The sequence below is a fragment of the Natator depressus genome, chromosome 5, assembly GCF_965152275.1.
Source record: "Natator depressus isolate rNatDep1 chromosome 5, rNatDep2.hap1, whole genome shotgun sequence".
NCBI classification, from domain to species: Eukaryota; Metazoa; Chordata; order Testudines; family Cheloniidae; genus Natator; species Natator depressus.
Genome location: NC_134238.1, coordinates 60,106,730 through 60,134,143, shown reverse-complemented (window position 1 = coordinate 60,134,143; position 27,414 = coordinate 60,106,730). Strand labels below are relative to the sequence as shown.

General features: G+C 44.3%; 1 protein-coding gene across 5 annotated transcripts in view; it reads right to left on the bottom strand.

Annotated features, from left to right (window-relative positions):
* FAM81B (family with sequence similarity 81 member B) overlaps window positions 1-25,130 on the bottom strand; it is a 65,357-nt gene extending 40,227 nt beyond the window's left edge. For 2 of the 5 annotated variants that reach the window (XM_074952864.1, XM_074952868.1), the window contains exons 1-2: window positions 24,776-25,130; window positions 20,785-20,847 (exon numbers count right to left, since the gene is read on the bottom strand). In XM_074952864.1, the coding sequence (XP_074808965.1) occupies window positions 20,785-20,825 (41 nt within the window). In that variant the 5' untranslated portion in view covers window positions 20,826-20,847; window positions 24,776-25,130. Of the gene's footprint in view, window positions 1-20,387; window positions 20,733-20,784; window positions 20,848-22,226; window positions 22,257-24,775 lie in introns of those variants that run through there. The other 3 variants (XM_074952865.1, XM_074952866.1, XM_074952867.1) reach the window with 3 other exon arrangements.
* Window positions 25,131-27,414: the final 2,284 nt, after the last annotated feature.

Here is a 27,414-nt window from a genome sequence, read left to right as displayed (position 1 = left end):
ATAAACCTTTTAAAGAAGCAGATTAATCTATTAGTAGGGCCCTACCAAATTCACGGCCATGAAAAACATGTCACAGACTGTGAAATCTGGTCTCCCCTGTGAAATCTAGTTTTTTTTTGTATGCTTCTACCCTATACTATACAGCTTTCACGGGGGAGACCAGTGTTTCTCAAATTGGGGTCCTGACCCAAAAAGGAGTTGCAGGGAGGTCACAAGGTTATTTTAAGGGAGTCACAGTATTGCCACCCTTACTTCTGCGCTGCCTTCAGAGCTGGGCAGCCGGAGAGTGGCGGCTGGTGTCCAGCTCTGAAAGCAGCGCTCTGCCAGCAGTGGCACAGAAGTAAGGGTGGCAATACCATACCGTGCCACCCGCACTGCTGCACTGCTGTCTTCAGTGCTAGGTGGCAGGAGAGTAGCACCTGCTGACTGAGGGCCCAGCTCTGCAGGCAGCAGCACATAAATAAAGGTGGCGATACCATATTGGGCTATATTAGTAGGAGCATTGCCAGCAGATCGAGGGAAGTGATTATTCCCCTCTACTTGGCACTGGTGAGGCCACATGTGGAGTATTGCGTCCAGTTTTGGTCCCCCCACTACAGAAGGGATGTGGACAAATTGGAGAGAATCCAGTGAAGGGCAACGAAAATGATTAGGGGCTGGGGCACATGACTTACGAGAAGAGGCTGAGGGAACTGGGGTTATTTAGTCTACAGAAGAGAAAAGTGAGGGGAGATTTGATAGCAGCCTTCAACTACCTGAAGGGGGGTTCCAAAGAGAATGGAGCTCGGCTGTTCTCAGTGGTGGCAGATGATCAAACAAGAAACAATGGTCTCAAGTTGCAGTGGGGGAGGTCTAGGTTGGATATTAGGAAACACTATTTCACTAGGAGGGTGGTGAAGCACTGGAATGGGTTACCTGGGGAGGTGGTGGAATCTCCATCCGTAGAGGTTTTTAAGGCCCGGCTTGACAAAGCCCTGGCTGGGATGATTTAGTGGGTGTTGGTCCTGCTTTGAGCAGGGGGTTGGACTAGATGACCTCCTGAGGTCTCTTCCAACCCTAATCTTCTATGATTCTACCACACCATGCCATCCTTACTTCTGCACTGCTGCTGGCGGCATCTCTGCCTTCAGAGCCAGGCTCCCAGTCAGCAGTCACCGCTGTCTAGCTGCCCAGCTCTGAAGGCAGAGATGTACCGCAACCTCCACTACAGTAACTTTGCGATCCCCCCACAATTCCTTTTTGGGTCAGGACCCCTACAATTACAACACCATGAAATTTCAGATTTAAATAGCTGAAATCATGAAATTTACCATTGTTAAAATCCTATGACCGTGCAATTGACCAAAATGGACCGTGAATTTGATAGGGCCCTATCTATTAGCAGAACTCTATAAATTGACTGAACATAAATACCTAAAGTCATAGAGCAACAAGAGTGTAATGGGGGGAGAAGCTGATAATGATATAGACCTGTTCTGCAGGAGAAAATATCACCTTTATCACCTTATTGATTGTGGGAATAACATAGCTACATTGCGCAAAGTGACATGCAACTTCCTTTGTTCAGAAAGATTTCTTTGAGCTCTCTGGAGCCTCGACGGTCTTATTTTATCTGTTTGTACAGCACTGTGATGCTTTAGGGATCACCTAGACCAATAAGATTTTCTGTCACTGCCAGTCCAGTAATCTTAGGGCCCTTTGTTCTGAGCAGCTCTGGTTTAATTCCTTGACACCAATAGCCACCCCACAAGCACAAGGTCTCACCCAAGGTCTTACCAGCTTAGTTACTCCTTGCAGGGTGAAACCAACAGCCCTTCAGTCCTGAGTCTCCCTAAATCTGTCCTTCTCAAGTTCTTAACTATCACACACCCTGACTGTTCCCCCTCTGGTTCATCACCCCCAGTGTGTGAAACCAACCCGACAGTTACCACTTCACTTTGGGGGACACACTCCACACAGTTTGTACAACAGAGACCTGCCTGGGGTAAAAACAGACAAAAAGTTTTATTTAATAGAAAAGTCAGAGATTCACAGATGAAATAGGAAGGAAAAGCAAACATACAGATTATGGACACAACCTCAGACTTTATGCTTCCGTATGAGATGATAATCTGTTTTCTAATACAAGTTACCTATTGCCTTTGAACAGTTTCCCAGCATACCCTTTAGCCATAGGGAGGATCCAGCAGTTCATGTACAGAGTCTGCCAAGTGACTGTCCCTCAGTTTCTGGATGTCAAACCACAGACACAAGTCTGTTTTTTAAAGGCTTTTTTTCCTTTTGTTTTTCCCGCCTCTTGGTCCCTGGTGACTCATGCTTATTCAAAGTGTGGAAAACCCCTCTTGATTTGAGAGCTGGAATGTCTGTCTTTCCATTAACTTTAGCGGGCCATGGCTGTCCTTTCTTGGGCTGGACAATGGGTGGGTACTTGAAGTGGTTTCATGTAAACAACTGGCTTGGGAGGTGTCTCTACCTGTCTGATCACTCACAGTCCTACTGTGAGGTGCAGTCAAAGCTTTATGAGCACAGTTCTCTATACACACAAATACATAAAATCATAACCATAGTCTGTATACAAATCCTCCGATTATTAAAGTTTAGAACATTACAAACTTTCATAAAAGACCTTACTCAACATGTTTTTATAGCACAATAACATTCTATACAATCAGTCGATTCAACTCCTTATTCTTTGGGGTTTAAATCCCTTGTTCTCCTTCGGGGTGTCTGGACCGGGATTGTCACAAGCTTGTAGCACACCCGGTTCAGATTCTTAACTGAGGCCTCTAAGATGCTACTGTAATACAAATAATGAATAACAGTAATAATTTGTACATCCCATCCACCCATTCAATGCAAACCATAAGAATGCCTTCACAAGACAAAGCCTTTTGCAGGTGCAGGTGTGTGAAAACGGAGGAGTTAGTCTCATGAATGCCCATGGACACACAAATCACAGTCTAGCAAAATAAGACATATGTGGACATTGGACAAACATAGTACATCTTCTCCGGGTGCCCAGTCCGACTTCCACTGAAGGCAATGGCAAAACTTCTATTTGGTTAGAAGATAAGGCTTTCCATGAAAAGTGAGAAGACTGTGATATAGGGGATGGTATAGACTGTGTGTAGGGCTCAAAGGATGTATAATGTCTTGCACAATGGGGTCATGGTCCGTGACTTGGGCTCCTAGGTGCTGCTATAATACAAATAATAGAAATATTTAATAAAGTTTTATAATTATACCTTCATTTAGTGTCAAATTAAGACCAACGGGAACATCCCTAACTGAGCAGGTTACAGAAATACAAGGCATGGCACAATTTCATGTTTTTCTTGTAAATGTGTGTGATGGATCAGAGAAACCTCTCACCAGCCGAAAAGAGGTTAAAGAGAGCCTATGGGCCCAGATAGGACAATGGCAGGCCTGGAGGGGGAAGAAAAGGAGAGAAGCTGGCTCAGTTTAGGGCTGACTGGTGAAGAGGCTGAAGATAGTCCTGTCTCTCTACTGGAGGGGAGCCATCACTACAAGCCTGACAGACAGGACAGCTGCTGTGGGAGAAGCACTCTTGACCGGGAGAGACTGTTGAGGAGACTGGGGAGCATCCAGCAGTGAGTGAACTTTACTATTTTGACTTTCAAGACATTGTGGGGCTTACATCCACCCTGCCCAGAGGACTTGAGGCTGTGGCAGGATGCAGCAGAAGCTCTACGAGGGGGCGCTTCTCAAGTTGAGCCACTACAGACTGTTTGGACCATAGGGGCTATGCCGCAAACTGAAGGGACATAGGTAGGAAGTAGCCCAGGGCAGTGGACTTGAATTTTCCATTCAGAGGATCCTGCTGGCATTGCTTCCCACAGGGCCCTGGGCTAGGACATGGTAGAGAGGGAGGGCTGGGGTCTCACTACTACACCCCCCCTAAGGGCTGAGGCCCAGATTCAGGTGAAGGCCAGAACGTTCCCAGCCTAAGGTCAGGAACTAGGCACCCCTGCTGTCCGGTCAGAGAAACCATGGGCTGGAAGTCAGGTATGCTAACTGCTAGGCAGCCGGCCCTTCAAACACCGTATCACAATGTTCTTATTTTTAAAAAATGCCAGTCTGACAGCCCTGCTGTTTATCTGCAGAACAAGTACAGTCTGGGCAGTAGCTGTGCAAGCTATCTCTCTCTGTCCTGTCATTATGCCTCAGCCCTCACCTGGAGTGACAATCTCTTCCTTTGAGAGGGTAGTTCAGCCCTTGTGCCCTCTGTAGGGTGCTAATTGATGTCAATTGTGATGGTGCGTGTTTGGTTAATGCTGACACTTTTCCATTGGAAACTGGACTGAGATCCCAAACTCTTTTCACATAAGACCCCCTAACAGCCTTCAAATGGAAAACATTTCTAGTAATTACTGATGTTGACTGGGTTTGAACTGGGAACCTGGAAGCAAACCCCCTTATGTCCCATTACCAGTCCCGTGAGTCATTCAATACTTCATCTTAACTTTACTCACACAGTTGCATAAAGCCCAACAGAACAATGAAACAATGTAGTTTTAATGCAGAACTGTTCCATAATGCATAGTGTGGTCAGAACTGGTAGCTGTTCTGGACTTGCACAATTTGTACTTGTTCTGGTTAATGTCTCTTTTGTTAGCTTACCTTTGTCAATAAAGAAAATCAATCCAAATAAAACTTGGCCTTGGATCAAGGCTTCATTTACCTTACTGTGGACAGATTCTGATATCAGGTCTGCTTCTCTAGTGACCTCTTCATGTACGAGAAGTTTATTCATTTTAAAGGCCTGGCTTGTTTACAATTCTCACTTACTGTCATAGTGAAAAACGGGGACCATATTGCATAACTGTCTTGATGTCATTGTTCCCTCAAGGTTCTTATGCTGGGTCCATCATCATGGTATCTGAGCAGCTATGTGAGTCCACTACTAATCTCCATGCATGCAGCTGCTTTAGAGTCACCTGTGAGGAAGATTCCATTCCCTGGCCTGTGAAGAGCTCCCACACAAAGAATTAGGACTTGGGCTTTGCACAGAGATGGAAGATATTTGTGTGTGTATAAATTATACCTCTGTCTATTCACACACACAGGCACAAAACCGTCTTGATGCTGCTGCAGATGGTGTCCTGATCCCCACAGAACACAGCTCTATGGTCTACAACGATTGCAGCCTGGCCACCTTTCTCAGGCTTGCCACCTACCTGATTACCCTGCACAGAAGAACTGTGCTAATTCTACTGCGATTCAGGGCCCAGCTGCTTGTGGATGTGGGAACACAGGTCTGTGGCCAGAGGAATCATTTCACACAAACACACACACACACACTGAAATGCAACCATCTCTGGGGTGGAATGAACCAGATATTTAGGAGCATGCAGCAAAACTATGCAGTTGTCTAGAGCTGGAAGGGAGGAAGAATATCATATCCTTTTGAAATGGACTCATAGATAGGCCCAGTCTGGAATTGGTCAAGACACTCTTATTCTTGTAAAAAGTCCCATGGGATCTTTAATTACTGCAAGTGAGTCAGAACCTTGGATATACATCTCATCCAAAAGACCACTTGTATTATGTGTCTCTTAATTTAAGCACAATGGCATAGGCACAGTACCCTATAACACGATTTAAGCTGAAAACTGTAATTTAATAATAAAGAAGAATACCCAGATAGTAATCTGGAAAGACATCAGATGCATTTTCCCTTATTGTGATCTTTGCTTTTAGATTGCTATAAATAAATGTCCTGATATAAAAATAACTTAAAGAAAGAGGAGGAGAAGAAAGTTCAACTGTCCTGCTCGTCAATATAGAAAATGCAAAGATGACAGTTTACTGATTGATGTGTGCCTAAGGGTAATCCACAACAAATTTTACAACCATATGGACTATAAAGATATTCTGGCTCCTGGGCTGTTTCTACCAAAAGCTATTTTACATTTAGCTGTGCAATTAGGACTTAAAAATAAACACAACCATTGCCAGCCATGAAACAGCACTGGAAGTAAACATTTATTGTCAGTCAGTGCTCTGTAAACTTTAAATATCAAACTGACTTCTTGAGATTGTGTATGCTGTGCTTTATCAGTGGCTGCTGAACCAAAGTCACAGAAGACTGATTGAGAATCCTGCACTGTAGGTCAGACTTATTTAAAATCTTACTTAGTTTTATAAATACATTGCTGTTTCCCACAGATCATCTTGTTTAACAAAGAAAGTGGCTCCTGTTAATTATATGAAAATGAAACTCTAATAAAGCCTGTTGACATATTAGCTGTCAGACTAGAGAAAGATTTAGAGTTCCACTCACTAAATCTCAGAGAGCTTGCTGGTTAGACATTAATTATTTGATATTTGGAGCTTTATTATTTCATTTACCTATCTTTCTGATGACCTATCTAGTCATTTGCCAAGAGTCTGATGGAAATTCCTCAATATGCCAAATTGAAAACCCAAGGCTCTTGTCAAGGTTCCTTCCCCACTCTGAACTCTAGGGTACATGAAAGACCCTCTAAGCTTATTCTTACCAGATTAGGTTAAAAACTTCCTCAAGGTACAAACTTTGCCTTGTCCTTGAACCCTATGCTGCCACCACCAAGCATGTTAAACAAAGAACAGGGAAAGAGACCACTTGGAGACGTCTTCCCCCCAAAATATCCCCCCAAGCCCTACACCCCCTTTCCTGGGGAAGGCTTGATAAAAATCTTCACCAATTTGCATAGGTGAACACAGACCCAAACCCTTGGATCTTAAGAACAATGAAAAAGCAATCAGGATCTTAAAAGAAGGATTTTAATTAAAGAAAAGTAAAAGAATCACCTCTGTAAAATCAGGATGGTAAATACCTTACAGGATAATCAGATTCAAAACATAGAGAATCCCTCTAGGCAAAACCTTAAGTTACAAAAAGACACAAAAACAGGAATATACATTCCATTCAGCACAACCTATTTTACCAGCCATTTAACAAAAGGAAATCTAAAGCATTTCTAGCTAGATTACTTACTAATTTAACAGAAGTTCTAAGGAGCATTCCTGATCTGGTCCTGGCAAAAGCATCACACAGACAGACAGACCCTTTGTTTCCGGCCCCGCAGCTTTGAAAGTAACTCATCTCCTCATTGGTTATTTTGGTCAGGTGCCAGCAAGGTTATCCTAGCTTCTTAACCCTTTACAGGTGAAAGGGTTTTGCCTCTGGCCAGGAGGGATTTTATAGTTCTGTATACAGAAAGGTGGTTACCCTTCCCTTTATATTTATGACAGCTCTTTTTCCGTTTCATATTTTTTTACACTGAGATTTCCATTCTGTCCCCATCCCACTAGGAGTCAGAGATGGATTGAAAGCAATACATGTTACAGATATCTTTTAACTAAGACTTGAACTATATGGGGAAATATTTATTCTATTCTCTGCTCTGCTACTGGGATGCCTAGGATGAGTCACTTTCCTGCTCTGTCTCAGTTTTCCTAGCTGTAAAGTGGGGGATAATGTTCCTAACTTCTTTTGTAAACGCTTTGGATGGAATGCACTATGTAAGAGCTATTATTATTTATTTTATAATGGGTAGCTGTTGCACTATGGTATCTGAGGAATGTGAAATATCTGTAGTAATTTTATGGATGCTATGTATATATCTCTGCACTTGGTGGTTGAGTTGCTGGCTAACAGGTAACAAAAAGTTAAATTAGTTTTGGTTAACCTGGGATTACTGGAACCAAAAGCTTAATGACCAGAGACAGTCCTGACTACTGATAGTCAAACATACAATTGAGGTGATAATTTGAAGTTTATCTCCCCTAATATGGAACTGGGACCTGACAGGTTCTGCAGGGGAAGGGAAGGTGGTAAGAAAGACCCCAGCTTGAATCCCAAGACATTTTTGTGTGGGAACTCTAAAACAGAGTCTGGAAGCAGTTAAAAATGAGCCTCTGATGAGACAGGGGAGACAGTCTGCAGAAAAGCAGGCTGGACCTTGATCCCCAGAAAAATGAAGGGAGGAGCAGATGCTACGTTTAGATAAGACAATGTGTGTTTATGCTTTTGTTGTGATAACGCCTTTTTTCTCTGCTTATGTTCTGTGGATAAATAACACTTTGTTTTGAACAAGCTGCATTCTCAAACTGGTCAAAGCTCCTGGAGATATGTAAATGGCATGTATCAAAGCCAGCTGGTATTGTCAAAGTACTAAGGGTTGGTAAACTGGGGTGCTGAAGCCTGATGATCCAGTCTAAAAGTGGGGTGAAATGTGGGATTCCACCCTGGGTGAAGTGCAAATGTAGGCCTGTCACTTGAAAGAAGTGACCATTGGGAGCCAGAGAAAGGTGAAATGTACAGCTCACCCCTGAACCATATCAGTATTATTCTGCCATTACTAATTATGTAGTATTGCACCCTAGAACCATACTGGGTAGATGGCTGTACAGATGCAAAAGAACAAACCATGACTCAACATTATAACACACAAAGAAAATCTATTTCCCTCTTCTATCAGGATTGCTGTTTTAAATCCCTCATGAAGGGCCTGATCCTGCAAGAAGCTTGAGGCCTTCAGCTCCATTACAAGACAGAACATTAGACTCTTTCATTCTGCCCTCCTCAGGCAGTGCCGTATTCCACTGACTGGTTCTGTTTGAATAGGGAAAACCCATTAGCACCTGTGGGATACTTCTCTTTATGCAAATATCAAATATGGGAGCATTTGATGCTGATATTTTGCATCATCTTTCAGATTTCCTCCACATTTTATAAGAGTTGTATTTCTTTCTTTCTCCAGTCCATCGGTTTGTGGGATTAATAATGCCGATATTTGTCAAAAGGGTACTATAGAACCTGTGAGATCTGAGAAAGTGGTTTACCAGATTCTGGAGCTATTATGGGATTTTGAATTGACAAAGATTTTGGTAATTCATTTACCATAAATTATTGTCACTGATATTAATCTTTTTGGTCTGGCTGGTTTGAAATAGAAATTACAATCTGTGTTTGGTCATGCTTTTGGAAAAATGAATATAAACTGAAGAACTCCATATGCTATATTTCTAAACCACTTTGCCGCGTTAATTAAATTCTTCAAGATATCTGAAAGCGTGTGCCATAAACTCAAAGCCCTCCTGAAATCCGGCTGCACAGGCTCTGGTCATAAAACTGTAAAGACAGGTGAGATTTTCATTCCATTTTCCTGCCAGAAACATTGGCTTCAGTAAAGTGGGCCTTGTCATGTATGTTGAGATTTTCAAAGCAATCCAGGAGATGTAGACACACATTTTCCATTAAAATTAAATGTCCAAAGTTAGGCATCCAAATGCAGAAAATCTCAACCTACATAACAAGACTCACTTTTAATAAAGGAGACATTTTTCCCAGGGAAAAGGATGCTTCTTCAAGTTTGTCCTAGTTCCTTTGCATTCTCTTTTTGCTCTATAGACACAATTTTGATTTCCCTTATACTTTCCTAAAAGCAACTAAAGCCAAAAGTCCTGAAGGTTTCTGACCTGTCAGGCAACCAGGATGTGGGTGATTTGGCCTACAGATTGGAGTGTGTGTCAAGAACCGAGCATTGGAAATCAGGGCCTAGTGTCAGAGCTGACGGGAGTAGTCAGAAGCCAGAGCCAAGGATCAGGCTGGAGGTCAGACACTGGGACTCAGAGCTGAGAGTCAAGCTGAAATGAGAGCCCAGAGCCAAGAGTCAAAATTGGAATCACCAGGAGCAAGCAGGGTAAGGCAAGGGGGAGATCTCAGGCAGGGACAGGGCTGAGGCAAAGATATGTGCAAGATAGGGGCAGCAGGAACAAGGAAACACAAGAATAGTCACAGTGGTGGGCATGAGCACTGAGCAGCCAGGGGGCTAGAACAGTACCAGTGTTGCTTTCTAAATGATTGAGATGATTGGCTGTCTTTGATCCCTCATGCCAAGTTTGACTATAACAAAGCAAACCAATGCCTCCACCAGACAGACCCCCTTCTTTGCTAAGTACATAACATAAGAACATAACAGTGGCCATACTGGGTCATTTAATAGATACAACGTGAAGAAACTAAAGAAGAAACAGTAAAGGAGGAGACTGAATTCTGTTCTATATAGGTTAGAATCATAGAATATCAGGGTTGAAAGGGACCTCAGGAGGTCATCTAGTCCAACCCCCTGCTCAAAGCAGGACCAATCCCCAACTAAATCATCCCAGCCAGGGCTTTGTCAAGCCTGACCTTAAAAATCTCTAAAGAAGGAGATTCCACCACCTCCTTAGGTAACCCATTCCAGTGCTTCACCACCCTCCTAGAGAAAAAGTTTTTCCTAACATGCAACCTAACCCTCCCCCACTGCAACTTGAGACCATTACTCCTCGTTCTGTCATCTGCTACCACTGAGAACAGTCTAGATCCATCCTCTTTGGAACCCCCTTCAGGTAGTTGAAAGCAGCTATCAAATCCCCCCTCATTCTTCTCTTCTGCAGACTAAATAATCCCAGTTCCCTCAGTCTCTCCTCATAAGTCATGTGTTCCAGACCCCTAATCATTTTTGTTGCCCTCCACTGGACTCTTTCCAATTTTTCCACATCCTTCTTGTAGTGTGGGGCCCAAAACTGGACACAGTACTCCAGATGTCCCTCGATCTGCTGGCAATGCTCCTACTTATACAGCCCAAAATGCCGTTAGCCTTCTTGGCAACAAGGGCACACTGTTGACTCATATCCAGCTTCTCGTCCACTGTAACCCCTAGGTCCTTTTCTGCAGAACTGCTGCCTAGCCAGTTGGTCCCCAGCCTGTAGCAGTGCATGGGATTCTCCCGTCCTAAGTGCAGGAGTCTGCACTTGTTCTTGTTGAACCTCATCAGACTTCTTTTGGTCCAATCCTTTAATTTGTCTAGGTCCCTCTGTATCCTATCCCTACTCTCCAGTGTATCTATCACTTCTCCCAGTTTAGTGTCATCTGCAAACTTGCTGAGGGTGCAATCCACGCCAACCTCCAGATCATTAATGAAGATATTGAACAAAACCGGCCCCAGGACCGACCTGTGGGGCACTTCGCTTGATATCGGCTGCCAACTAGACATGGAGCCATTGATCACTACCTGTTGAGCCCGATGATCTACCCAGCTTTCTATCCACCTTATAGTCCATTCATCCAGCCCATACTTCTTTAACTTGCTGGCAAGAATACTGTGGGAGACCGTATCAAAAGCTTTGCTGAAGTCAAGGAATAACACGTCCATTGCTTTCCCCTCATCCACAGAGCCAGTTATCTCATCATAGAAGGCAATTAGGTTCGTCAGGCATGACTTGCCCTTGGTGAGTCCATGCTGACTGTTCCTGAACACTTTCCTCTCCTCTAAGTGCTTCAAAATTGATTCCGTGAGGACCTACTCCATGATTTTTCCAGGGATTAAGGTGAGGCTGACTGGCCTGTAGTTCCCAGGATCCTCCTTCTTCCCTTTTTTAAAGAGGGGCACTACATTAGCCTTTTTCCAGTCATCCGGGACCTCCCCTGATCACCATGAGTTTTCAAAGATAATGGCCAGTGGCTCTGCAATCACATCCACCAACTCCCTTAACACCCTCGGATGCAGCACATCCTGCCCCATGGGCTTGTGCTTGTCCAGCTTTTTTAAATAGTCCTGAACCACTTCTTTCTCCACAGAGGGCTGGTCACCTCCTCCCCATACTGTGCTGCCCAGTGCAGTAGTCTGGAAGCTGACCTTGTTCATGAAGACAGAGGGAAAAAAAGCATTGAGTACATTAGCTTTTTCCACATCCTCTGTCACTAGGTTGCCTCCCCCATTCAGTAAGGTCCCCACACTTTCCTTGGCTATGCTCACTGTAATATGTGAGCACCTTCCAGTAGTGCATTAAACAATGTGAATAACTTCTGTCACATGCTGTTTGTTCTGTCATCCTCTTCCTAGGGGGAGTAGTGTGTGCAGTGTAGTATCTTGTAGGATACTGCACTGCACACAAGGATACTATTATAGGAGGTATGTGGTGAAGGGGGTGTTTTTTTTTTGTTGATTTATATAAATATACCTGTTGCTATGTGTCTATGTTAGAGAAGGCAAGGTCAACAAAATGCACCTTGGATTTGGAGTGGAAAGTGGTGGGTTTGTGATTGTCCTTAGTTCTTGGGGGAGTTCATTCCACACTCTCAGACCATCCCCATAGAAAGGTCTGTCTCCTGCACAGATGAGCATTACTTTTGTTTTGACAGTTCCATTGTGCCAGAGGAACGGAATTGTCAACCACAGCCTTCAATCACAGAGCTTTCGGCATCTTTTAAATATCTTGGGCCCAAGTCATGAAGCACTTTGAAGATATGGAGTGAAACTTTGAACTAGATTTGAAATTCTATGGGAAGACAGCATAGAAAGCTTTGATGTGCTTGTGGTAGCCTGTTTTGCTGAGAAGATGCACTGCAGCATTCTGTATTAGTATGAGTTTCCTAAATGCTGAAGGCTTCATGCCCCAGTATACTGCATTGCTGTAATCCAGCGACAGGGTGACAAAGGTATGAATACCTGAGGCTAGGCCTTCACCTGCCAGGATGAGAGAGAGTTTCCTAGTCAAGCAGAGATGGCAATAGCATCTGTGCATAATGCTTTCTATGTGAGAGCTCAGGATAGGTGAGGAATCCACAAGTACTCCTAGACCATGGAGTGAACTGATTAAACAGACAGTACTGTAGCTGCAAGCTTTTCAAAATACTTTCCTCTGCCTACCAGCATCACCTCATTTAACTGGCTCAACGAGCAAGCAACAGCAAATTGCACGATCAACTTGGACATACCAATTCAGGAATGCACTCTAGGACCAAAGGCATAGGCTAGTGAAAAAATAGGTTTATTATAAAAGAATCATAGAATCATAGAATCATAGAATATCAGGGTTGGAAGGGACCCCAGAAGGTCATCTAGTCCAACCCCCTGCTCGAAGCAGGACCAATCCCCAACTAAATCATCCCAGCCAGGGCTTTGTCAAGCCTGACCTTAAAAACCTCTAAGGAAGGAGATTCTACCACCTCCCTAGGTAACGCATTCCAGTGTTTCACCACCCTCTTAGTGAAAAAGTTTTTCCTAATATCCAATCTAAACCTCCCCCATTGCAACTTGAGACCATTACTCCTCGTTCTGTCATCTGCTACCACTGAGAACAGTCTAGATCCATCCTCTTTGGAACCCCCTTTCAGGTAGTTGAAAGCAGCTATCAAATCCCCCCTCATTCTTCTCTTCTGCAGACTAAACAATCCCAGCTCCCTCAGCCTCTCTTCATAAGTCATGTGCTCTAGACCCCTAATCATTTTTGTTGCCCTTCGCTGGACTCTCTCCAATTTATCCACATCCTTCTTGTAGTGTGGGGCCCAAAACTGGACACAGTACTCCAGATGAGGCCTCACCAGTGTCGAATAGAGGGGAACGATCACGTCCCTCGATCTGCTCGCTATGCCCCTACTTATACATCCCAAAATGCCATTGGCCTTCTTGGCAACAAGGGCACACTGCTGACTCATATCCAGCTTCTCGTCCACTGTCACCCCTAGGTCCTTTTCCGCAGAACTGCTGCCTAGCCATTCGGTCCCTAGTCTGTAGCGGTGCATTGGATTCTTCCATCCTAAGTGCAGGACCCTGCACTTATCCTTATTGAACCTCATCAGATTTCTTTTGGCCCAATCCTCCAATTTGTCTAGGTCCTTCTGTATCCTATCCCTGCCCTCCAGCGTATCTACCACTCCTCCCAGTTTAGTATCATCTGCAAATTTGCTGAGAGTGCAATCCACACCATCCTCCAGATCATTTATGAAGATATTGAACAAAACCGGCCCCAGGACCGACCCCTGGGGCACTCCACTTGACACCGGCTGCCAACTAGACATGGAGCCATTGATCACTACCCGTTGAGCCCGACAATCTAGCCAGCTTTCTACCCACCTTATAGTGCATTCATCTAGCCCATACTTCCTTAACTTGCTGACAAGAATACTGTGGGAGACCGTGTCAAAAGCTTTGCTAAAGTCAAGAAACAATACATCCACTGCTTTCCCTTCATCCACAGAACCAGTAATCTCATCATAAAAGGCGATTAGATTAGTCAGGCATGACCTTCCCTTGGTGAATCCATGCTGACTGTTCCTGATCACTTTCCTCTCATGTAAGTGCTTCAGGATTGATTTCTTTGAGGACCTGCTCCATGATTTTTCCAGGGACTGAGGTGAGGCTGACTGGCCTGTAGTTCCCAGGATCCTCCTTCTTCCCTTTTTAAAAGATTGACACTACATTAGCCTTTTTCCAGTCATCCGGGACTTCCCCCGTTCACCACGAGTTTTCAAAGATAATGGCCAAGGGCTCTGCAATCACAGCCGCCAATTCCTTCAGCACTCTCGGATGTAACTCGTCCGGCCCCATGGACTTGTGCACGTCCAGCTTTTCTAAATAGTCCCTAACCACCTCTATCTCCACAGAGGGCTGGCCATCTCTTCCCCATTCTGTGATGCCCAGCGCAGCAGTCTGGGAGCTGACCTTGTTAGTGAAAACAGAGGCAAAAAAAGCATTGAGTACATTAGCTTTTTCCACATCCTCTGTCACTAGGTTGCCTCCCTCATTCAGTAAGGGGCCCACACTTTCCTTGGCTTTCTTCTTGTTGCCAACATACCTGAAGAAACCCTTCTTGTTACTCTTGACATCTCTTGCTAGCTGCAGCTCCAGGTGCGATTTGGCCCTCCTGATATCTTTCCTACATGCCCGAGCAATATTTTTATACTCTTCCCTGGTCATATGTCCAACCTTCCACTTCTTGTAAGCTTCTTTTTTATGTTTAAGATCCGCTAGGATTTCACCATTAAGCCAAGCTGGTCGCTTGCCATGTTTACTATTCTTTCGACTCATCGGGATGGTTTGTCCCTGTAACCTCAACAGGGATTCCTTGAAATACAGCCAGCTCTCCTGGACTCCCTTCCCCTTCATGTTAGTCCCCCGGGGATCCTGGCCATCTGTTCCCTGAGGGAGTCGAAGTCTGCTTTCCTGAAGTCCAGGGTCCGTATCCTGCTGCTTACCTTTCTTCCCTGCGTCAGGATCCTGAACTCAACCAACTCATGGTCACTGCCTCCCAGATTCCCATCCACTTTTGCTTCCCCCACTAATTCTACCCGGTTTGTGAGCAGCAGGTCAAGAAAAGCGCCCCCCCTAGTTGGCTCCCCTAGCACTTGCGCCAGGAAATTGTCCCCTACGCTTTCCAAAAACTTCCTGGATTGTCTATGCACCGCTGTATTGCTCTCCCAGCAGATATCAGGAAAATTGAGAAATATCTTTCCTCCTGTTCCACTCTCCTCCTGATCCCTCAGGAAGGAGTATGTCAGAGAATCAGCTATACTGCATTCCCTACATCAGTTAGGAATCTGAGAGATCTCTAGAAAGTGTTAGATCTCCCAGTGATCAGTAGTGTTGTCCCACCCTCTCTGGCATCATAGACATGATGTCATTGAAGGAGTACAGATACCAAAATGTACATGTTTGTGATCCCAAACACAGCTGATCAATTAAGATCACATAGCTTCTTTGGAAGATGGGGGGCGACGGGGGGAGAGCAGAACCTCAGGGTTCACCTGGGTCATCAGTGACCTTTGCCCCAACCTATCAACCAGAATACCTTTAAGAAAAACAATGGGAAAACTGAGACATTTTCTATTGGGAACAATTCTGCTAATATGTTATTCTGGATTTCTTCCTTTATTTGCATGAAAACAAGATTTTTGTTTCATTAGAATTCTTTCCTGCTACTTATTTTCTATCTGAACTAAAAATTATTCTTCAGTGACATTGTAATCATTTCCACAACAGTCAATTATAATACAATTCTAGCATTCTGACAATTCTAACTTTAGGCAACCAAGTTTGAAGAAAAAATTAACACACAAACACATCCCCTAAATTCATGAGAGGAATATTTATAGATGTAATACTAGGGGGTAGTTAATCAATTTTCCATTACTTCAAGGCCTTCTCTCATTTCTCCAAAAAGGAATAATTTAGCATGGGGTACTTCATGGTCATGAGCAATAAACATGCTCCTTATATTCAACTCCTATGAACCTTGAATGTTCAGTCTAGAAGTAAATACATCTTCATTTGATATCCAACCATAAAACACTTTATGTGCATGAACTGTCCATTGCCTTGACCCCCAAACTCGCATAATTAACAGTACCACATAACATTTGATTTCCCAATTATTCCATCTTACTTTTTGTCTAGTTTAATCCTCATTAAAACCTAGAGCCACAGTGATTTCCTACTGGCTGAGTGTTGGGTCACTGCAGAGCTTTGCATTCTTTCTGCCATAGGCTTTAGCATGTTATGGAAACAGTGCTCCAAACTTTGCAATCCTCAGTGACGGGACACAGGGATTGACTGATTTAGGCAGTGCAGCTCTGTGGTGGGCATTCTACTTCAAAGGGCATTGTGAGGACCACTGCTGCCTTTCCACATGAGTGAATTCACCTTCCAGCCCAGCTGCTTTACAGGCACAGGGATAGGAGAATGAAAATTGTACCTATCTGCTAAGGTTGCCAGGTGTCCAGTTTTCGACTGGAACACCAGTCAAAAAGGGTCCCTGGCAGCTCCGGTCAGCACCGCTGACTGGGTCATTAAAAGTCCAGTCAGCAGCACAGCTGGGCTAAGGCAGGCTCCCACATCCAGCTCCTACATGTAGGTGCAGCCAGGTGGCTCTGCGTGCTGCCCCTGCACCAAGCACCAGTTCCACAGATCCCACTGGCTGTGGTTCCCAGCCAATGGGAGCTGCAGTGGTGCCGCCTGTGGACAGGGCAGCATGCAGAGCCCCTGGCTGCACCTCTGCATAGGAGCCAGAAGGGGGACATGCCGCTGCTTCCGGGAGCTGCCTGAGGTAAGCTGCTTGAGGTAAGCACCCGGAGCCTGCACTACTGACCCCCTCCCACACTCCAGCCCCCTGTCCCAGGCCTCCCCTCCCTCCCTCCGAATCCCTCGGTCCCAGCCCGGAGCAGCCTCCTGCACCCTCAATCCCTCATCCCAAGCCCCACCCCAGAGCCCACACCCCCAGCCGGAACCCTCAGCCCCCCCCCCCCCACGCCCCAACCCCTTGCCCCAGCCCTGATCCCCCTCCTGTCCTCCGAACCCCTCCATCCCAGTCTGGAGCACCCTCCTGCACTCCAAACCCCTCATCCCAAGCCCCACCCCAGAGCCCACACCCCAGCCGGAGCCCTCACCCCCTGCACCCCAACCCCCTGCATCCCAACCCCCTGCCCCAGCCCAGAGCCCCCTCCCTCACCCTCATTTCTGGCCCTACCCCAGAACCCACAACCCCAGTCCAGAGCCTATATCCCCTCCCACACCCCAACCCCTGGCTCAGCTCGGAGCCCCCTCCCATACTCCGAACCCCTTGGCTTCACCTTCCAGCCCGGAGTCCCCTTCTGCACCCAAAACTCCTCATCCCTGGCCCCACCCCAGAGCCCACACCCCCAGATGGAGCCTTCACCCACACCTGCATCCCAACTCACGGCCTCAGCCCAGAGCCCCCTCCTTCACCCTGACCTCCTCATTTCTGGCCCCACCCTGGAGCTTGTGGCCCCATCCCAGAGCCTGCACCCCCTCCCCCGCACCCCAATCCCCTGATCCAGCCATTTGAAAATGAGCGAGGGAGTGAGGGTGGGGAGAGCCGAGTGACAGAGGGGAGGGGATGAAGGGGGTGGGCCTCAGAGGAGGGGCTGGGTAGGGGGCAGGGCAAGGTATTCGGTTTTGTGCAAGTAGAAAGTTGGCAACCCTACTCTCTGCACTTGTGAAGGCAAAGCTGAGCCTGGAAACTGAACCAGAATCTTTCATCAGAGTGTGGCTCACTAACCACAGGGGCCAGCCTACTTAACACATTGTTACTGGTAGTATTAGCGTGCAAAATATGCAGTAAAAGGCTAAAAAGGAGGCTTAGTACAATCCTTAAAAAAATAAAGGTATTCCTTATCAAGTTTGAAAAATAGTATTTGTCACTCAGTTGTTGCATGACTGAGTTCACTCACATGGAGAAATCATAAATCATTTATCCTATTTGGTTCTTTGAAATCTGTATTGGGGTAGAATTTAAGAGAAATCCTACAGTTTGTACTTTTGATTCAGTCTTGCATTTCCTTCATGTCAGCAATGATTACTTCATTTCTATTCATCTTTAAATGGCTCCAGTTAGCTAGAGGAAGAGGGATTATGCAGCAACCATTGTGCACAATCAAGTGTGCACAGAATCATTTATGAGGCAGGCACAATGCCTCCAGGAAACTTCACAGTAGTGATTTCTGCTTTCCTTTTACTTGGATGCAGTGTGCATTCCTCCTTACTCCAACCTAGTTCTGTTGGCTGATGGGCCACCTATAGTAACTTCCTGCAATATTCTAGATAAACCTAATTGAGTTATACTAAACCTTATTGAATTAAGTTTAAGTGTTTTAGGAGTTCCATTTATTAAAAATGCAAAGCTTATGTACTATTTTGGGATTGTGTGTAACTTCTCTAGAAGGAAGATAGTCAGTGTAAACATTGGGAAGGGTTATGAGCATCAAAGGATTATTTTAAACAATGTGCCAGACAAACCAAGTGAAGTGGGCTTTCTAGGAAATATCCGGAAGGAGGTGAATGCAAATTACCATGCTCAGCTATGCAAAGACCCAACCTTTTGACACTTCGCCCTGAATAGGGGACTATTGTCTGGCTGACTAACTATTCCTGGTCTCTGCAGATCAAAGACCCAAACTGTATAACGACGTGACTCAGATTCATGGGTGTGCTTGTTCTAAGCTAACAGCTGTTGTGAGTTTGTGACCACAGAAAAAAACTCCTTGGTGGAGTTTGAGGGACTGCTCAACTGCCAGAGCTCTTGTTGGATCTGGGGTGATCCCTGGTAAGCTTATTAGCATGCATGTAGATTCTTCTGTTTTAATATTTTCTCTGTAATGTTTTCACCTTAAGAATAAATATGCTTGCTTAGAAAGGTCTGGGTGGTAACTTATACCCATGGATAATTATTACACTGTTTTTGAGGAGAAAAGCAACGGAGGCCTTCTTGGTGCAATTGAGAAAAAGGTGCAATATGAGGCTGTTGAGAAAAAGGCTAATATCATTATGGGATGTGTTAACAGGAGTGTTGCATGTATGACACGGAAGGGAGTTGTCCCACTCTACTCCGCATTGGTGAGGCCTCAGCTGGAGTATTGTGTTCAGTTCTGGGTGCCACATTTTAGGAAAGATGTGGACAAATTGGAGACAGTTCAGAGGAGACCAATAAAAATGATAAAAGGTTTAGATAACTTGACCTATGAGGAAAGGTTAAACTGGGCATGTTTAGTCTTGAAAAAAGAAGACTGAGTGTGGACCTGATAAAACTCTTCATATATGTTAACAGATGTGTGACGGGGTGTATCAGGTCCTTTGAGGCCCTCTGCTGGAGGCCTTGTGGTCCTTCCACACCATGCCCAGGAAAGAGCAGTAGAGGTGGGTCCTCCAGGCTGCCTAGAGAGGCTGCAGGGAAGCAGCCAATCGGAGCCCAGCAAGATCATGTGACAGAAGCTGCTGGCGAGAGCAGATCAGTTGCTAGCTGGAGCCAGGGGAGCAAAGAAGGTGCTCCTGGCTGATGACTGGGACTCAAGCTAGACTTCAGGCCGGAGGTAAGAGTGAAGCTGAAAATGCTGGGGCTAAGAAGGGAAGTGGCCCAGGGAAATGCAACAGCAAATTAAAAGGAAGCAGCTAGGTTGGGACTCGGAGTAGTGGGCAGGCCTGGGTCCCCTCTACCAGCCACAGGTGGAGTGGCCTAAGCCCGGAGAAGGTGGCAGAAGACCTCAAAGAGAGCCAATATTTATCTGAACTGTTTTTTTTGTATACCCACAGACTGTGTGACTCAGCTCTCACTGAAAACTTGCTCAAAAAGTTTAACTATCAACAGGGATCACAGCAAGTGAAGCAAAGCTGAGAGAATGCAGGTGCAGACACACTTGGCCGGCAGGGGCGTTCACATGAGATGAGTGGTCCTGTCACAGGCTGTTATAAAGAAGATGGTAATCAATTATTATGTGTCCACTGGAGGTAGGGAAAGAAGTAATGGGCTTAATCTGCAGCAAGAGAGATTTATGTTAGATATTAGGAAAATTTTCTCACTATAAGGATAGTTACACTCTGGAACAGACTTCCAAGGGAGGTTGTGAAATCCTTCTCTTTGGAAGGTTTAAAAGCAGGTGAGACAAACCTAGCACGGATGGTCTAGGTTTACTTGGACCTGCCTCAGACCAGAGGGCTGGACTCTGACTTCATGAGGTCCCATCCAATCCTACACTTCTATGATTTTATGATATCTTCCCGTTATTCACATATTCAGAATTCGATTATGAAGTCTAATATACTTACTTTCAAAAGAACTTGGCAAGTCCACTCTTGGTAGCGACATGGACCATGGAAGCAACCAGTTGAGTGATTTTATTCCATTCTGAAGAAAATGGTCTGATACACTACAGGCAATACATGCAGTAGAACCTGAGCCATACATAGCAATGGTTCTCTTCCTGTCTTCAGTTCAAGGTCCACAGATTACGTACCATTGATGTAGAGCGCCAATCACAATTAGCAAGTACGTACCAATAAATCTACATTGTTCTCTGTTCGCCACAGCAGTGGTAGTAAGTACAAGAGAGTGAACCGTGCTTTATGTCTGGGACTCTGCAATCCATTAAATAAGCACTTGACCGGAATAAACTTCCATTCAAATTGTGGTAATAGTTGTGATTTTAAGTAATTGCAGACTTACTTGTCCGGGTAGTTAACCAACTCAGTGGAGTTCTCTGACATTTTTGCTTGAAGAAAATCTTATCTAAAGCAAAGGTTAAAGTGTTTATTTGTGGTTTCCATGTACATGACTCAAATGAGTTTACAATCTGTACAGTCCATATTTCAGGACAGGGCTTCATACACAAATATATATCTCATAGACACAGCAAACTTTCCAGAAGCTATAGCAGAATCAGAAGAGCATTGAGCAGTTTCTGATTTCCATTCAGGGAGAGCAAAAGGCTGGACTTTGACTGTATCTGATCAGCAGATAATTCCCCTAGCTAAGGGGAACATAGGCACAAAGTCAGGAGAGCCAACTCCTGTACCAATGTCATCCACTGTTCTAGAAGAAGAGGCATGTCAGAGCAAGTCAGGAAGGGGACATGGCAGAGCTCCGCTCAATCATGATTCTCCACTGGCCTCTGGTCCCTCAGGTGCCAGTAGTGCAAGTTAGAGCAGCCTACTTGCACCAAAGTCAAGTGTAGAATAGATGGGCATAGCCCATAGGATGAGGGAATATGTGGAATAGCTGTTGTTTTGTAAGGATATAGAGTGTAGCTGTGACTTTCCATACAGGGACTGTGCATGAACTGCAGGTCACAGTGAACAATAGGCTCTGGTTTCTGTTGGGTAAGAGTTACGTAATCTTTAACTACAAATACCTTGGCTGTTAATACAGGTTCTCCTTGCTTTAATCAAAAGACCACAATAATCAGATTCTTGACACCACGCTCTCCTACACCTATTGCCCTGAGCTGAGTGGAGTTCAGACATAGAAGAGAGACTGGCCCTACCTTTCACAATTGTGACATGGTAAGACTGGATCCTCTAGACCCAAAGGCGACCAACGAGAGAATACGTGAATACTTCTCGAGAGTCACATTGAATTTGTTTCTGCTGCCAAGCAGCTAATGACTGTCCGATTCAGATAAACTGGTTAGGGCTAAGAGTTGTCACCTGATACCTCTATACTGATATAGTACTGGCACGTATCCCTGGGTATTCATATTAAGATTTATTCCCTCCTTAAAATTATTGTTCCTTATAACTACCAACATATAAAGGGAGTGAAAATTTGCAAAGTGGTTTATTCTTAGTTCTTCCATATGATCTCTAAGCTATCTCTACTTTTGCGCATTGTACAGCATTAAGCTCATTGTTGGTGCTAAACAGATCATCATAAAGAGATATACATGAACAAAAATGGGATCATAAAACAGTCACAGAATTATATACTGTACTAATGTATATACATAGGACAGAAGGAAACTCTTTTGTTATTAAGCATTTATTACAAGAGTGCACAAATATGATACATATAATTCATTGCAAAAACTACATTAAAATAAAGAACTAAAGATTATAAATTTAATCCCTCAAAAATCAGGAAATGGATAAATAAAGGGCTTCCTATTCTACCTCAAACTCAGGAAGAGAAGTATGCCTGTTCATCAACCAGTGGGTGTCCTGCATTGCATTAAATGCTGAGGCAGTTGCCCCCATTCTAAAAGATGCTTAGAATGAGCATCTGTTTCCCTGGAGATGCTGTGATGTCATCTTTCCAGTTCCGTGGCACATAGCTGAAACTCTGAAGTTCAGAGAGTAAAGCACAAGACCAGTTACAGAATTTTTAACCAATTGGGTTGCATTACATATCTGTGAACGAGATCCCATTGATGGGCTGAATTCCTTCAGATAGCACATTGCACCTCCTTAAAATGAGCTGTTTATAAATACCCTGTGATCTACCTGTATTTTTGTGAGGAGGTGAATTTAGTTTTATTTTATTTAGTGCTTCTTCCATTGCTCTTTAACTGTGTTTCTCAAATAGAAACAGAACAGCTCTTAGACACGAATAGAATTTTAGGTAAAATAACAACTAAATCCAGGCTGAACCAATAGTTGCAAACAATATATATAATTTTTTTGTCTCTTCCCATAGAAAAGAAAGAAAACTGCTCAATGGAATTCCATTTAGTTCATGTGTATAGAATGAACTAGCTCTTTAGGGGCAGGGTTAATTAGCTGTGGCAAGCATCTATGCTAAAATGTAACCTGTGTTAGGGAGAGTTAGTGCAAGATCTTCCACAACACTTAAATCCCAGGTTGGGACTGTCTGTGGAGAAACTGATGGAGCATCCACTCCAGTATGCCTCCAAGTTCTGTGTATGCTGCAGGAGTGGTTTCTGTGATAGCTTCACCAAGGGCTGCGTAGAGTGTTGCATTAGGAGAAGGCCAAAGGCAAGCTAGGGCAGAGGCCATGGGATCTGTGTCTATGACGATCTCTCAGTGGCTCCACCATCATACTAGGCAGATAACATAGAGACTGCAACCAATGCTCTAACCCTAGTTCCAGGACAGCAAGGGGAATGGGTTTTACCTCTCCAGCCCAACTGCCCTGCACTTCACCTCCTTGGAGCCTGATGCTTTGGCTTCTCTGACCTTAAAATCCATTGGACCACTGTGGTCATCTACTTTGACTTTCTGCATAACAAGCCACTCACTAATTGTGGCAGTGGAGGGAACTATTATTTTCTGCTACGGTAGCAAACACAACAATTTGTTATATATATTTTAGAAAGACACTCAGTTTCAAATGCAGGTGAATTGAACTTCACCTTTATGTAACTGTATCCTCTCCATATATAGTACACACACTCTGAAGGCAGCAAAGAGACAAAGGACAGAGCTCTTATGAGCAGATTTCAGACACATTTTGGAGTTGTGCTGAAAACTTGCACTTCTTGGTTTCCAGTCTTCAGGTTCTCAGTTTTTATGGCTGTCAATCCAGCATCTTTCACAAGCACTAGTACAGTAGAACCTCAGAGTTATGAACACAGAGTTATGAACTGATTGATCAACCACACACCTCATTTGGAACTGGAAGTACGCAATCAGGCAGCAGCAGAGACGCACCCAAAAAGCAAATACAGTACAGTACCGTGTTAAACATAAATTACAAAAAAAGGGAAAGTTTAAAAAAAAAAATTGACCAGGTAAGGGAACCATTTCTGTGCTTGTTTAATTTAAATTAAAATGGTTAAAAGCAGCATGTTTCTTTTGCATAGTACAGTTTCAAAGCCATATTAAGTCAATGTTCAGTTGTAAACTTTTGAGAGAACAACCATAATGTTTTGTTCAGAGTTATGAACATTTCAGAGTTAGGAACAACCTCCATTCCCGAAGTGTTCACAACTCTGAGGTTCTACTGTAGTCATTTTCAAAGAATACAAATGAAAAGCGTTTATTAAATAATGTAAAAGCAGAAAACCATTGGCTGACATGAACTAACACAAGTCATAGGGAAAAGAAAAAAGAGTAACCCAACTGGTAAAGATGCCTAGTAATAATTAAAAGACATGTACACACACATACTCCTACACACATGGGACAAATTCTGCTCTCAGTAAATCCAGATGCAATTTCATCAAAGTCAATGAGGTTGCACACACTGCAGCCCTGTCATCATAGTGACAGAACAGATGGATTCCCAAGAGTTATTATGAATGCAAAACCCTTTTTCTAATGTTATTAGATATTTAATCATATGGTAGCAGATAGCTATACACCACATCTGCTTGTTTGCAGTTAATTGCACTGTATCACCTTATTTACTGTGCATGCGACTTAATAGAAATTCTATCGCTGTATGATGAGAAACTATTTTTCACTAACCATTTCTGTAAGAAATAACTTAAATAGTATTGCATACATATAACCATAACACAGACAAAATAAATTCTCTTATAATGAAGGAAAAATAATGTGAAAAAATATTAGCAGGATATTAGAATTGCATACTTTGACTTTGTTATAGACATTACACAAAGATAACCAAACCACTTTCTACCAGATGGACATTGAAAAACACTGTAATTGTCCTATTTGATGTTAGCTACTGTAAGTCTTTGGAAGGCCAGTGAGTCCAGCATTGAGAATACATTCTCTGTGTTGATATCATACTTTACCTTGCAGCTGACATTTTCTTTATTCTTCTTTTAACTCTTTAAGTCATTCCCATTAATTGTCTCAGTCCCACAGTGCATGGGAGCCCCAAATGCTGTTGTCAAGGAAACAGCTAAACTCTCCCAAACACAAATTCCCCATACCATCATCAGTCCATCTGCAAGTTCACTGGGCAGCTCAGAAAAATGGCAAACTACCCAGGAATACCTGCTGGTAAACTCCCTACAATTCTGCACATTTCTGGGAGCAGTGACAGTATTTTGAAATGAAAATAAAATCAGAAAAGGCTGTTGGACTTGTAGAAGACACAGGAGTCACAAGTTTCCTGAGTCTCTTGGATCACTGTTGCTTAGACACTTGTGTTTACTCTTGTTTCTAGGTAACCAAAATGCCTATTCAGAGAAGGAAGTGTACAGGAAAATGAGCTGCTGTATTTGTCTTATGCTGACAGTCGATGATGATTCTGTAGAATAATGTTAAAGGATCTCACATGCTTTTTGTGGGAGGATGCCCTGGATTTGGGGAGAGAGCGCAGGGAGCCTCTGCCCTCTTGCAGCAGTGCAGGCGTCAGGCCAAGTAGGAACACAAGTGTTCAGTGAGGATTGCACCGGGGGTAGAGGGTATCACAGTGCTGTGGTGAAACAGGAGAGAAAAGTTGAACTGACATGCAGATTATAGAAGATTAGGGTTGGAAGAGACCTCAGGAGGTCATATAGTCCAACCCGTTGCTCAAAGGAGGACCAACTCCAACTAAATCATCCCAGCCAGGGCTTTGTCAAGCCTGACAGTAAAAACCTCTAAGGATGGAGATTTCCACCTAGGTAACCCATTCCAGTGCTTCACCAACTTCCTATTGAAATAGTGTTTCCTAATATTCAACCTAGACCTCCCCACTGCAACTTTAGACCATTGCTTCTTGTTCTGTCATCTGCCACCATTGAGAGCAGCCTAGCTCCATCCTCTCTGGAACCCCCCTTCAGGTAGTTAAAGGCTGCTATCAAATCCCCCCTCATTCTTCTCTTCTACAGACTACATAAGACCAGTTCCCTCAGCCTCTCCTCAGAAGTCATGTGCCCCAGCCCCCTAATCATTTTCTTTGCCCTCCACTGGACCGTCTCCAATTCGTCCACATCCTTTCTGTAGTGGGAGGCCCAAAACTGGATGCAATACTCCAGATGTGGCCTCACCAGTGCTGAACAGAGGGGAATAATCACTTCCCTCGATCTGCTAGCAGTGCTCCGACTAATGCAGCCCAATATGCCATTAGCCTTCTTGGCAACAAGGGCACACTGTTGACTCATATTCAGCTTCTCATCCACTGTAATCCCTAGGTCCTTTTCTGCAGAACTGTTGGTTAGCCAGTTGGTCCCCAGCCTGTAGCAGTCCATGGGATTCTTCCTTTGTAAGTGCAGGACTCTGCACTTGTCCTTGTTGAACCTCATCAGATTTCTTTTGGCCCAATCCTCCAATTTGTCTAGGTCACTCGGGCCCTATCCCTGTCCTCCAGCATATCTACCTATCCCCCCAGCTTAGTGTCATCCACAAACTTGCTGAGGGTGCAGTCCATCCCACCATCCAGATCATTAATGAAGATGTTGAACAAAATCAGCCCCAGGACAACCCTTGGGGCACTCTGCTTGCTACTGGCTGCCAACTAGATATCGAGCCATTGATCACTACCTGCTGAGTCCGACGATCTAGCCAGCTTTCTATCCATCCTATAGTCCATTCATCCAATCCATACTTTTTAAACTTGCTGTGAAGAATACTGTGGGAGACAACAACAAAAGCTTTGCTAAAGTCAAGGTATATCATGTTCACCGCTTTCCCCTTATCCACAGAGCCAGTTATCTCATCATAGAAGGCAATCAGGTTGGTCAGGCATAACTTGCCCTGGGTGAATCCATGTTGACTGTTCCTGATCACCTTCCTCTCCTGAAGTGCTTCAAAATGGATTCCTTGAGGGCCTGTTCCATGATTTTTCCAGGGACTGAGGTGAGACTGACCAGACTGTGTTTCCCTGGATTCTCCTTCTTCCCTTTTTTAAAGATGGGCACTATATTTGCATTTTTCCAATCATCCAGGACCTCCCACAATTGCCACAAGTTTTCAAAGATAATAGCCAATGGATTTGCAATCACATCAGCCAACTCCCTCAGAACCCTTCAATGCGTTAGATCCATATCCATGGACTTGTGCATGTCCAGCTTTTCTAAATAGTCCTTAACCTGTTCTTTCACCAGTGAGGGCTGCTCACCTCCTCCCCATACTGTGCTGCCCAATGCAGCAGTCTGGAAGCTGACCTTGTCTGTGAAGACCAAGGCAAAAAAAGCATTGAGTACTTCAGCTTTTTCCACATCCTCTGTCACTACGTTGCCTCTCCCATTCAGTAAGAGTCCCACACTTTCCCTGACCACCTTCTTGTTGCTAACATACCTGTGGAAACCCTTCTTTGTACCCTTCACATCCCTTGCTAGCTGCAACTCCAACTGTGGTTTGGCCTTCCTGATTACACCCCTCATGCTCGAGCAATATTTTTATACTCCTCCCTAGTCATCTGTCCAAGCTTCCTTTTTGTGTTTAAGCTCCCCAGAGATTTTTCTGTTCAGCCAAGCTGGTGCCTGCCATATTTGCTATTCTT